The 12072-nt window shown below is 43.8% G+C and overlaps 1 protein-coding gene across 1 annotated transcript in view; it reads right to left on the reverse strand.

Moving 5' to 3' along the window:
* Nucleotides 1-2969: 2969 nt before the first annotated feature.
* Nucleotides 2970-12072, reverse strand: part of LOC143838825 (uncharacterized) — a 29510-nt gene continuing 20407 nt past the window's right edge. The window contains exons 20-26 of the mRNA XM_077340732.1: nt 10660-10725; nt 10017-10085; nt 9386-9451; nt 8666-8749; nt 6320-6418; nt 5120-5334; nt 2970-3025 (exon numbers count right to left, since the gene is read on the reverse strand). Of these exons, the coding sequence (XP_077196847.1) occupies nt 2970-3025; nt 5120-5334; nt 6320-6418; nt 8666-8749; nt 9386-9451; nt 10017-10085; nt 10660-10725 (655 nt within the window). The remainder of the gene's footprint in view (nt 3026-5119; nt 5335-6319; nt 6419-8665; nt 8750-9385; nt 9452-10016; nt 10086-10659; nt 10726-12072) is intronic.

The raw sequence follows: 12072 nt of genomic DNA on the forward strand, positions 1-12072 counted from the left end.
ATTACAGAAATTACACTGGTTACCAATCCACTCCTAAGATCAGTTCAAGGTGTTGGTTTTGACCTTTAAAGCCCTACATGGATTGTGACCAGGGTATCTCAAGGACTTGCATAATTTTGGATGCCAGGAATGGTGTTCATGGGCAACATGGACTTCATAGACACCATCCTGGGAACCCTGATCCAGTTTATAGCAGGGCTTCAAGGCTGCAGAGCCATTCAGGAACCCAGGAAAGCATCCTCTAGGCAGCTGCAAACATGGGGAACATTTCAAGAAAATGTTTTTAAAGACAAGTCCTATTCTTGGGGGAGAAATACTCACCAACTGAGGGGCTGGTGTTGCCTGTGGGTCCTAAAAGAAAACAGCAGGGATTATTTTGTATTTCCAGGTAATAGGGTAGATGCAAACTTCTTGGTAGGAAGGACAATCATACTGCCTGAAAAAGGCTAAAAAGAAATACAATTATTTATTTATCATATGGCCTGTACACAACAATCACAAGAGGATACATAGAAATATATACAAATATATGAACTAAAGTACAAATAGCCAGTGTATTTTATTTTATTTATTTTATTTATTATATTTATATACCGCCCTCCCTGAAGGCTCAGGGCGGGTTACAGGGAACAAGAAAAGATAGAGATAACAATGCAAATGGTATAATTTTCACCAAGCAGCAGAGGTACTGAAACAATTGTGCTGTAGAGGCTGTCCTCAAGCAGTATTAGACAGGCCAAGAAAAGGCCAAGTGAATGTCTAGGGAAGATGTATTTGAACAAAAATCTCCTTCCCCAATGAATAGGATAAGATAAATCCCATTGGTGAGGTTGAGGAGTTCTAAAGGTTTAGGTGAAATGATGAAATCAGACTACTATTATGAAACATCTAAGAGTGAATACAAGCGTCATTTTAAGTGTGGGGGATGTGCAGCTTGTAAGAATGCAATTACGATTAAGAGATTTGAAAGACCAGATGTACATTTTGTTAGGGAGTTGGGTAAGCTCTCAAATTGCAATACCAAGTGTGTAGTGTGTGTATTATTATGCCAATGTGATCTCATATATGTGGGACAAATGATGAGACCTGTGAAAATAAGCATAAGTGAACACAAATCTAAAATTAGGCAAAGCAAAGAAGATACTCCATTGATTTAACTTTTAAAGAAAGATGCCATTTAGCAGGGGAAATTAGATTTTTCATTAATGAGATGGTAAAGTATCATAGGTTTGACCATGTAGATTGTTGCCACAAAAGAAAGCAAAATTAATATTTGCATTAAAATCTCGGACACCATTTGGGATCAATGCCTCTATTGACTATGCATAAAGAGGTAAAGGTAAAGGTATCCCCTGTGCAAGCACCGAGTCATGTCTGCCCCTTGGGGTGACGCCCTCTAGCGTTTTCATGGCAGACTCAATACGGGGTGGTTTGCCAGTGCCTTCCCCAGTCATTACCGTTTACCCCCCAGCAAGCTGGGTACTCATTTTACCGACCTCGGAAGGATGGAAGGCTGAGTCAACCTTGAGCCGGCTGCTGGGATCAAACTCCCAACCTCATGGGCAGACAGCTTCAGACAGCATTTCTGCTGCCTTACCACTCTGCACCACAAGAGGCTCTTATGTTTCCTATAAATAAGAATAACATTTCTATAGAAAAGTTCATATAAAATGTTTCTGTGAATGGTAATTTTGCTTACTGTAGCAGTTTGAAGTTAGACTAGGAAGTTTGTATATGGTATCTTTCAAGACCACGACAGGGAGTAAAATGTGCAGGAATTAATTTCACCTCATTTTTGTAGTTTTTATAGTACGTGGAAGCTGAAGATTTGAAATCTTTTGCTTTTATATTTGGTTTCAAGCTTTAGAAACTGCTGTTTCCCCCTTTAAGAGCCTTTTCAGCAGGTACAGATTATCAACCATTGTTACAAGGGCAAATGTACATACAGTGATCTAGTGTAGATTACTTTCCAGCTTAAGGTATGAATTAAGATAAGGAGTTTGAGGCTCTATAAGTCAGCAGTTAATAACTCTGATTTTATAAACTTAGGCAGATTATGGGTTGTCAGGTAGTTGTGAGTTCCTGCATTGTGCAGGGAGTGGAACTAGATGACCCTGGGTGTCCCTTCCAACTCTATGATTCTATGATTCTTGGAAGGATGTATTTGTCATTAACAATTGTATTATATCTATGTAGCTGTAACAGCTAGATGTCATTATGTTGTATGTTACAGATCCTTTAGGACAGGGGTAGTCAATCTGTGGTCCTCCAGATGCCCATGGATTACAATTCCCATGAGCCTCTGCCAACACTTGTTGGCAGGGGCTCATGGGGATTGTAGTCCATGAACATCTAGGGCGGGATTTCCTGCTTTAGGAAAGTGAATTGTTAGACTTTAATGTTGCAATAAGGTAAGTTTTCTCTTTTAATTGCAATGCAATGGCATTCATATGGTGTTTCTATGGTGTTTGTATTCATTGGATGTTTTATGGTTGATAGACTCTGAAGAAGAATTTAATTTGAAACAAGAACAATCATCCAGGTAACGTAATTTGACCTAAACATCTGGAAATAAAGAACTGACCCTACTTCTGCTTCTAAGCCTCAATCTAAGTCACCGTTTGAATTATTCCATTTGCATTCGCCAGCCTTTTCCAAGTCTGTTGACCAGGGAGGAGCCCCTGAAATAATTTTTTCCGGGTTTGAGGAGCCCCAGAAATGATGTCAGCTGGCGTTCCTGCCACGCCCCCGGAAGAGACATGTCACCGGAAGTGACATCACCACCCACATTAATAGACAGGCTCAAGGAGGACTGAGGGGATGAGAGACAGGAGGCTGTTTAAGGCAGAAGTAGAAGGGCAGGCTCTTCCCCCTCCCAGGTTAAAAAAAAACATGAAAGAACACACTCATGATCAGGAGGGGGAGAAGGGGAGCAATGGAAGTGGCTGTTTCCCGAGCTTGTGGATGAGTCAAATAAAGCAGGAAGGGAAGAGCCGTGGATCCCCGTTGGAGATCTTGTGGACCCCTGGCGGTCCACGGACAAGAGAAAGCAAGAGACCTCAGAAGCGGTTTGCCATTGGCTTCCCCGCACCATGACTGGTATTCCTTGGAGGTCACCCTTCTCCGCTTAGTTCCTGAGATTTGATGAAAATCAGGATTGCCTGACTGATAAAAGGAATTACTTTGCTTCACGATAAAAGTTGCAGGCCCTGTTGGGATGGAGGAATCCTTACCTTCTGGGATTCACCTCCTGGTTCTCTCTGAGCAAACTAAAGAAGCAAAAAAACAAACAAACAAGAGCAGTTATTTGCATTCAGAGGGTAATACAGCCAATGAAAAACTGTTGTTAGGATGGTAGGCATACGACCTGAGGTTGATTTTCTGATGAAGGCTAAAAGAAGAAAGAATACAGAATTATTTTCCTTCAAGACTAAAGGGGCAAGTTTTCTGGAACGAAAGAATACTGACCGGTTGAGATTCCCTTTGTGGTTCTACCTGAGTGTTCTATCTAACACTCATCTAGGCTTACACTCTTGTTCTCTGAACTACCCCATTACATAAGAGCATAAGCCAAGATGATACTCTCTAATTTTGCTTCTGAAAAAAAAAAACGGCTCCAGAGAGGAGCAATCACTGAAACAGGCTCAGGAAAACAGGTAATTCAATACCTAGGACACTGTTTTGATTGCCTAATGATTAATAATTGTGAGAAATAAAATTATATTTTGAATTTTTGTGATTGAGGACCTAATTATATGCAGCCTCCAGATTTCCTTTGGATTTGGTCTACTTATTATTGGAGGAATTGACGGTTCAGCTTCATTGTATCTTTTTGATGGGGAGCAGAAAGAATAGACTTAAATGGTTCAGAGCCATTTAAACCTCTGCTTTCTGTTCCCCACCACTCAGCTGTTTTTCATGAAGGGCAGAAAGCAAGGGTCTAAATGACTCAGAACCATTTAAACCCCTGCTTTTTGCTCTTCATGAACTGCTACACACTGCCTTAAAATTTATAGAAGTTCATGGAGGCTCTTCAGTTTACAAGCTCCACTTCGCAAACCACAAACTGGCCAAAATTCATCACAAACTTTTGTTCATGAGCCAGTTTGTGCCCATTCCTAGTTCTGATGGCAATACAGCAAATGCAAAACTTTTACAAGGACAGTGTACATACTACCTGAGGTTGATTTTCTGGTGAAGAAGGCTAAAAGAGAAAATATATCCTTATCCCTGGTTCCTTTATATATTTGTGAAACAGCCTAGGGGGTGGAACGTGTCCGGCTGTCCAATTTGGAATAGGGCCAATCAGGGTGCAGCCAGAAACACTGGCTGCAGCCTGATTGGCCCTGTCCCTACAGCTCCCACCCTCCCTCCCTGGACGCTAGCCACGTTCCTCTCAGCCATACCAGGGACAGAGAAAGATACACAGAGCCCTGCTAGACTGAACATGAGCCCTCATTCCCTCCTATCACTCCTGCTGCAAGGGAGGCAGAGAGAGACACAGAGCTGCCCCAAACTGCTGACCAGCTCTGCTTCCCTCCTAAGAACAAGCCCTAATTACCTCCTATGGCTCCTGCTGGGAGGCACACCAAGACACACAAGGAGAGAGAGACACACAAGGAGAGAGATCTGCACCTCCCAGTGTCCCCTGGGTCCTAGCGCCCATTTCATTCTGGTTGCAATGGGCTTTCTTGCTAGTATATATATATAATATTACTTTATTTCAAAACCAAAGATGCATGTTTTCTTGGAAGAAAATACTACTGCTGCTGAGATTTCCTTCTTGGTTCTATCAGAGCAGTTGGGGGGGGGGTTATTTGCATTTTGAGTAGGGATGGGCATGAGGTGCATTGTTGTGATTTGGTTTGTGGCTTATGGTCAAACCATGAACCAATATGAACTGGGATGTTGGTTCATAAATCAAACTAGTTTATGTCAGTTTGTGATCCCTATATTCTGCTTCCTGTTGCTTCGCTGGAAAGAAGGAATACTGACCTGCTGAGATTCCCTTTCTGGCTCTCTCTGAGAAGGCTAAAGGCAGAAAAAGTTATTTGCACTTTGAGAGTAATACAGCAAATGTAAAATTCTTGGGGAGGGGGCGACACAGTATATATATTACTTGAGGTTGATTTTCTGCTGAAGAAGTCTAAAAGAGAAAAATTATACGAGATGCAAGTTTTTGTGGAAGGAAGGAAGGAAGGAAGGAAGGAAGGAAGGAAGGAAGGAAGGAAGGAAGGAAGGAAGGAAGGAAGGAAGGAAGGAAGGAAGGAAGGAAGGAAGGAAGGAAGGAATACTGACCTGCTGAGACTCATTTTGTGGTTCTCTTTGAGGGGGCTAAAGAGAGGAAAAGCAGACATTACTCGAATGTTATGGGTAATACAGAAAGGCAAATCTCTTGGTAGATAGGAATGTATACTCCTTGAGGTTTGTTTTCTAGAGATATGGAGAAGGCAAAGGGAGAAGAATTGAGAAATTACTTTTGTTCAGAATGGGAATTGCAAATATTCTTGGAAGCTAAGCAGGGAGGGCCATAGCTAGAATTTGGATGGGGGACCACCAAGGAAGTGCAGGGCTGTTCTGCAGAGGAAGGCAATGGCCAACCATTGCATGTCTCTTGCCTTGAAAACCACATGGGGTCGTCTTGACAGCCGGAAAGCTGTGTGCTCACCAGTCTTAAACAAACATGGCACTATACCAAACTGGACTGCAAGGAGAGCCAGGAGGCCTATACAAAAAATCTCCTTTCATTTTAATTGGGGCTTAGGGTGGCAGGGTTGCCAGCCTCCAGGTTGGGCCTGGAGCTCTCCAGGAATCACTGTTCTCCAGGTGACCTACATCATTCTCCCTAGCAAAAATGGCAGCTTCGGAAGGTGCACCATACAGTGTTAATTCCTGCTGGGGTCCTTCTGCCCTCCCCAATCTCTGAAGCCAGATATCCAGGCATTTCCCACGACTGCTTTTCTCTTTTTCTCAGACTGATATTTCTGTGCAGTTTGCACCATCCATTTCCCCTCATTTCCTAGACAGCCTCTGTTATCCCTCCCTTGTGGTTCTTTGTTCCTTTCACCACCCCAGTTAGTTATTCCTCTGCATTTGGAAGGGACGGTGCTTTTTATTATTAAAACGACTCTTGTGTTTTTGGCATATGTGGTGGAATTGTACTAGAACAGTCCTTTGGGGAGCTGATAATAGCCTGGTGGTGATCATTGTGTAGGTCATTATGGCTAGGGCAAGTGTGGACAGATAGGGTGCTAGTTGCCCTGCCTGTGAACAAAGAGGGCTATGGCACAATCAGCCAAACCAAATGTCTTGTACTCACCTGGCCACCGTAGCCCTCACCATTGTAGCCAGAAGGGTCAGAACCTGAGCCACCGTCATAGCCAGAACTCCCAGAAGCACTTCCATTGCCTTGGTCGCCCTATTGAATTGATTTTAAGAGACAACACTTTGTTAATCCTGTTTGTTTCTTCAAATATCATTTTAAATATCCCAGAAGGCTAAGTTACTATGTCAAAGCAAAAACCAAAAGGGCTTCTTATGTGTCATGATGATCATGGGTAGAATTATTATTACATAACTTTTCAGGAAGGAAAGGATGCATCAGACCAGATTTGAGTTTTAAAATGTCCTTGAAATTTACACAGAATCTTCATCTGAATAAAGCTTGATCTCAACATAGCCAGATTGAAGGTGAGACGCCCCTGTTTTTCTCCTAGAAATCTGGAATATCAGTGGCTGGTGGGAACTTCAGGGTGAAAGGTTTTCCCTAAGGTCTTAAGAAAGGGGTAGCAGCCAAGCTGTGGAAAAGCACTACTGTTCCCCAAGCCCTGTGGATTGATTCCCCCAATCCTTGTCATGCCAGAGATTTAAGGCTACAATGCTGAATACTCTTTCCTGAGAGTAATCTGAACAGAATTCGGAGTAGATTGGCTGCTCCCCTTGTCAATCTGGGGCCAAGGGGCCAATCGGGAGCCGCACACAGTGCAGCTCCCAATTGGTCCCCTGAGCCCTGGACTGCTATTCCAACCAGTCGGGAGGTGCACAGCGCCTCCCTACCAGCCCACGAAGTCGCCCGCCTGCAGCCGCCTGCTACCATTACAATGCTCGCTAGGCCAGCCACTGCGCCACCCTCAGAGTCCCCACGAGTGTGACACCACCAGCCGCAAGAAGACCCGGACAGCCCGTTGACACCATCCCAGCACGAGTTGGCCAGGAGGGGCCCGGAGTGAGGGCTTCGGGGCAGCAACAGGGGCAGCCATGCCATGTTGCAGATGCAGCGGGGCTGCTCCTTTGTCTTCCCTAAAACCGGAGAGTTGGACAGGAGGGGAGCGGGGGGAAGCCCTTCTAGCGCCCATTGTATTCACTCATACAATGGGTTTTACATCTAGTTCTATGATAATCCTTTAGGATGAGAAGCTGTGCTGGACTGCATTGGTGGAGGAAGGAATTGTCCCTGAGGCTTACGCAGAAACATCAGTTGGATACAGTCTTTCCAGATAGCCACAATCCAGTCAGAACCAGGCTGCCTTGAAACAACAGCCCTGGAATTGAGGCAGATATGGCCACAAATGTTGCCCATCTCACCTGGCCACGGAACCATGGCCATTGTAGCCAGAAGGACCTGAACTGCCACCATAGTGTTGGCCAGCTTATACAATAATAAAAGGGGGGGGGGGGAACCCATTTCATCAATCCTGGCTGTTTCATCAAATATAGTTGTAATTCTTTCAGAGGGGTTGTCATGTTACTGCATTCCAACTCCCCCCCCCCCAGGATCTTGCAATACCTATTCATTAATATATTTAATATGACATAACCTTTCAAGATACCACCATGAAGAGATCTGGGCTCTGGCTTAACTCCCATAATTCCACAGGGCATGCAAAATGGAGCTCTTCCGCCAGGCATTTGGTTGAGGCCAACCGTTTCAACAAAATCCACTGGGCACCCAGACATTCCCCCCCCCCCACACACACACACACAATCTGAAGCCTAACCTACCAACCTACAGGATAATCATTAGAAAGTTACTGTTCTTATGAGAAATTTAACAATACTTGTTGCTTTCAGTTATGGAACCTACTACTATTGTTGATGATGTTACAAATTGCGCTGTATTATGCCTGTGTTTTGTGTAAACTGGCCTGAGCCTCATGGGAGGGTGGTATAGAAAGATAAGAAATAAATGAATAAATAAGAAATAAGATCTTGCTTCATCATGAAGCTTGAGACCCATGTGGAGCATTCATTTGCACAGCGTTTGTCCTCAATAGCTGATCCTAGATGCTATACATACAACATAAGCCATGCAATTCTTCTTTTCCATTATTTGAAGAGATAAAATTCTCTAAAGATGTTTTATCCCTCAGAGGTCTGCGTTTTCACAGCTCTCTCCCCCACCCATGCTGGGTTGTAAATCATGGGAAACAAAGCAAATATAATCTCTCGTTAAATGCTTTCATTCAGAAAATGGGGTGATACCCCAGCCCTGACTATCACAGATAGAACTATAGAAACATAGCCCTGATCATGCTTTGTCCGCTCTCTACAGCACTAGAACAGAAGTGTCTTTCTTGGATGCATCCAAAGGGGGCTATGGTACAATCCACCAAAGCAATCATCTCTTACATAGCACAATCAGTCAAAAGGAATGTCTCAAACTCACCTGGCCACCATAAGCCTGATCTTTGAAACTGGAAGAACCAGAACCAGCAGAACTCCCAGAACCATTTCCATAACTTTGGTCACCCTTTTGAATTGATTAAAAGACAAACACTTAATTGGTTGGGTTTGCTCCTTCAGATAACTTTTTTAATATTCCAGAAGGTGGGTTCTTGTTTTTTTTTTTAAGCAGATGCTAGATAGCCATCTGACAGAAATGCAGATTCTGTGAATTTAGGGAGACTGTGAGTGGGTGGGAAGAAGGGACTATGTAGGTGCTTGTTTCTTGTGGTCCTTTTTTGCATGCCCAGGGAAACGCTGATCACCAATTTGTGATCAGGAGGCAAATTACTTCCTGGCCTGACTGGTCAAGGATTCCTTTTTTGGGGGGGAGGGGGGCTTCATCTGGGTATGGAATTGGAGTCAATGAGGTGGACAGGTATTTGTGAGCTTCCTGCATTCTGTGGAGGGGTTGGACTAGATGACTCTGAAGATCCCTTCCAATTGTATAATTGATAATCCTTCAGGATGAGAAGCTGTGCTGGATTGGATTGAGGGGAGGGGGGAATTGTCTCTGAGGCATTTGCAGAAACATCATTTGGATACAGTCTTTCACCCTAACCACAACTCAGTCAGAACCAGGCTGCTTTGAAATCAACAACCCTGGAACTGAGGTCTCCATCGGTGTTCCTCAAAAGGCACAGATAAATGTTGCCAAACTCACCTGGCCCCCAGAGCCTTGGCCGTTGTAGCCAGAAGGACCTGAACCACCACTGTAGCCTTGGCCAGCCTATACAATAATTGAAAGGGGGGAACATATTTCATCAATCCTGGCTGTTTCGTCAACTATAGTAGTAAATATTTCAGAGGGGTTACCATATTACTACTTTCCAACCTCTCCCCCCCCCCCGGCATCTTGCAACACTTATTCATTAGTATCTTTATTATGACATAACCTTTCAGGTTCCCCCTTGATGGGATGAGCTCCCTGAAGAGATCAGGGCCCTGCCTGAACTCCCACAATTCCACAGGGCCTGGAAAAGGGAGCTCTTCTGCCAGGCATTTGGTTGAATCCAACCAACTCAACAACATCCACTAAGCACCCAGACACACACACCCCACCCCATGCTCTGAACCCTAGCTGACCAACCTATGGGATCACAGTTAGAAAGTTATTGTTCTTATGAGAACTGTTACAATATTTGTTGCCTTCAGTAATGGAACCTGCTACTATTGTTGTAGAACTATAACCTTGATCATGCTTTGTCCACTGTCTACGGTGCTAGGATAGAGGCGTCCATCTTGGATGCATCCAAAGGGGGTTATGGCACAATCCACCAAAGCAAACATCTCACCTGGCCTCCGTAGCCCTCACCATCATAGCCAGAAGATCCACCAGAACCACTTCCATAACTTTGGTCACCCTATTGAATTGATTAAAAGATGAACACTTTATTGATTTGGTTTTTTCTTTAAATATCATTTTAAATATTCCAGAAGGCTAGGTTATTTCAGTATTTCACAGCAACTCCCCCCTCAAAGTCATCTTTTCCCCCATTAATCATAATTGATGTAGTCTATTAATTGATTTAGACTGATCCAGTTCCTTATTCAAATCTTTGCAATATAAGATTCTTGGAGAAACCCAAACAAATCCAAACAACTATCTTTAAGTATTTGAAAGGCTGTCACAAAGAGAATGGAGTTGTTTTCTTTTGCCCCAGAGAGGGTCAAAAAAGAACCAATGGGTTGAAATTAATTCAAAGCATTTTCAGCTAAACATCCAGAAATTCCTGATAGAACGGTTACTCGGTGGAACAGGCTTCATCGCGTGGTGGAGAGTTCTCTTTTGGAAGTTTTTAAGCTAGATAGCTACCTACAGTCTTTCTGCTTAGCCACAACCCAGTCAGAACCAGGCTGCTTTGAAATCAACAGTCCTGGAATTGAGGTCTACATCGGTGTTTCTCAAAAGGCACATATAAATGTTGCCAAACTCACCTGGCCCCCAGAGCCTTGCCCGTTATAGCCAGAAGGACCTGAATTGCCACCATAGCCTTGGCCAGCCTATACAATAATTGAAAGGGGGGGGACCCATTTCATCAATCCTGGCTGTATTGTCAAATACAGTATGAAATATTTCATAAGGGTTACCATGTTATTGCATTCCAACCTTCCCGCCCCCCAGCATCTTGCAACACTTATTCATTAATATATTTATTATGACATAACCTTTCAGGCCCCACCTGATGGAATGAGCTCCCTGAAGAGATCAGGGCCATGCCTGAACTCCCACAATTCCACAGGGCCTGCAAAAGGGAGCTCTTCTGCCAGGCATTTAGTTGAGGCCGACTGATTCAACAACATCCACTGGGCCCCTGTCAGGATCAGTCCCTGTTCTCTGCCATGATTTCTGTCCAGCCAACCTGTCTGACTCCATCTTGCTGGTTGCCTATATGCTGTGTCCTTGTGCCCCTTGTATTCTCACAATTCCCATGTAACCAGCCCTTGTAGTTTTCCCCTTTGATATGCCTGCTTTGATCCCAGCTAGTTCACACTGCATATTCTCCCCCTTACTGTGAAACATTGTTACAAGGATCCTGCGGTTCCTGCAAAGGCTTATCAGCTAGCCTGTGGCGCCAGCTTGACCAAGGCCGTGTGAGTTTCAACATCTCTGGCAGGAAGCCTGGGATAGCACCTGGGAAAGGGTCCCCCCCTTCCCATGGGAACACTCAAGTTTTGGGCAGGAGGAAAGTATTGATAAGTGCCTGTGTTGCTTGTATCGGGCAGATTGTAGTGACTAGATCTAACTTCCATTAAAGCTTTCTTTCTACAGAAGTTTTGTTGTGAGTTTTGTCAGCACTTGACAGCCCCCAGACACACACACACACCATGATCTGAACCCTAACTGACTAACTTACGGGATCAGGATTTGAACGTTATTGTTCTTATGAGAAATGTTACAATACTTGTTGCCTTCAGTTACAGAACCTGCTACTATTGTTGTTGATGTTACAAATTGTACTGTATTATCCCAATGTTTTGTGTTAACCGCCCTGAGCCTCATGAGAGGGTGGTATAGAAAGATGAGAAATAAACGAATAAATAAGAAATAAGAACTTGCTTCATCATGGATTTATGGCTCCCTGAGAGCCATGTCATGTGTTCATTTGCACAGCGTTTGACCTCTAGAGCTCACCCTAGATGCTGTACATACAGCATAAGTCGTGCATATCTTCTTTTCTGTTATTTGAAGAGATTATATTTTCTAAAGAAGTTTTATCCCTCAGCTGTCTGTGTATTCACAGCTCTCTCCACCAACCATGCTGGGTTGGAAATCATGGAAAACAGAGCAAATATAATCTTCTCTTTAAATGCTTCCTTTCAGAATATGGGGTCATACCCCGGTCCTGA

This window comes from Paroedura picta, chromosome 5, assembly GCF_049243985.1.
Source record: "Paroedura picta isolate Pp20150507F chromosome 5, Ppicta_v3.0, whole genome shotgun sequence".
In the NCBI taxonomy this organism is placed as follows: Eukaryota; Metazoa; Chordata; class Lepidosauria; order Squamata; family Gekkonidae; genus Paroedura; species Paroedura picta.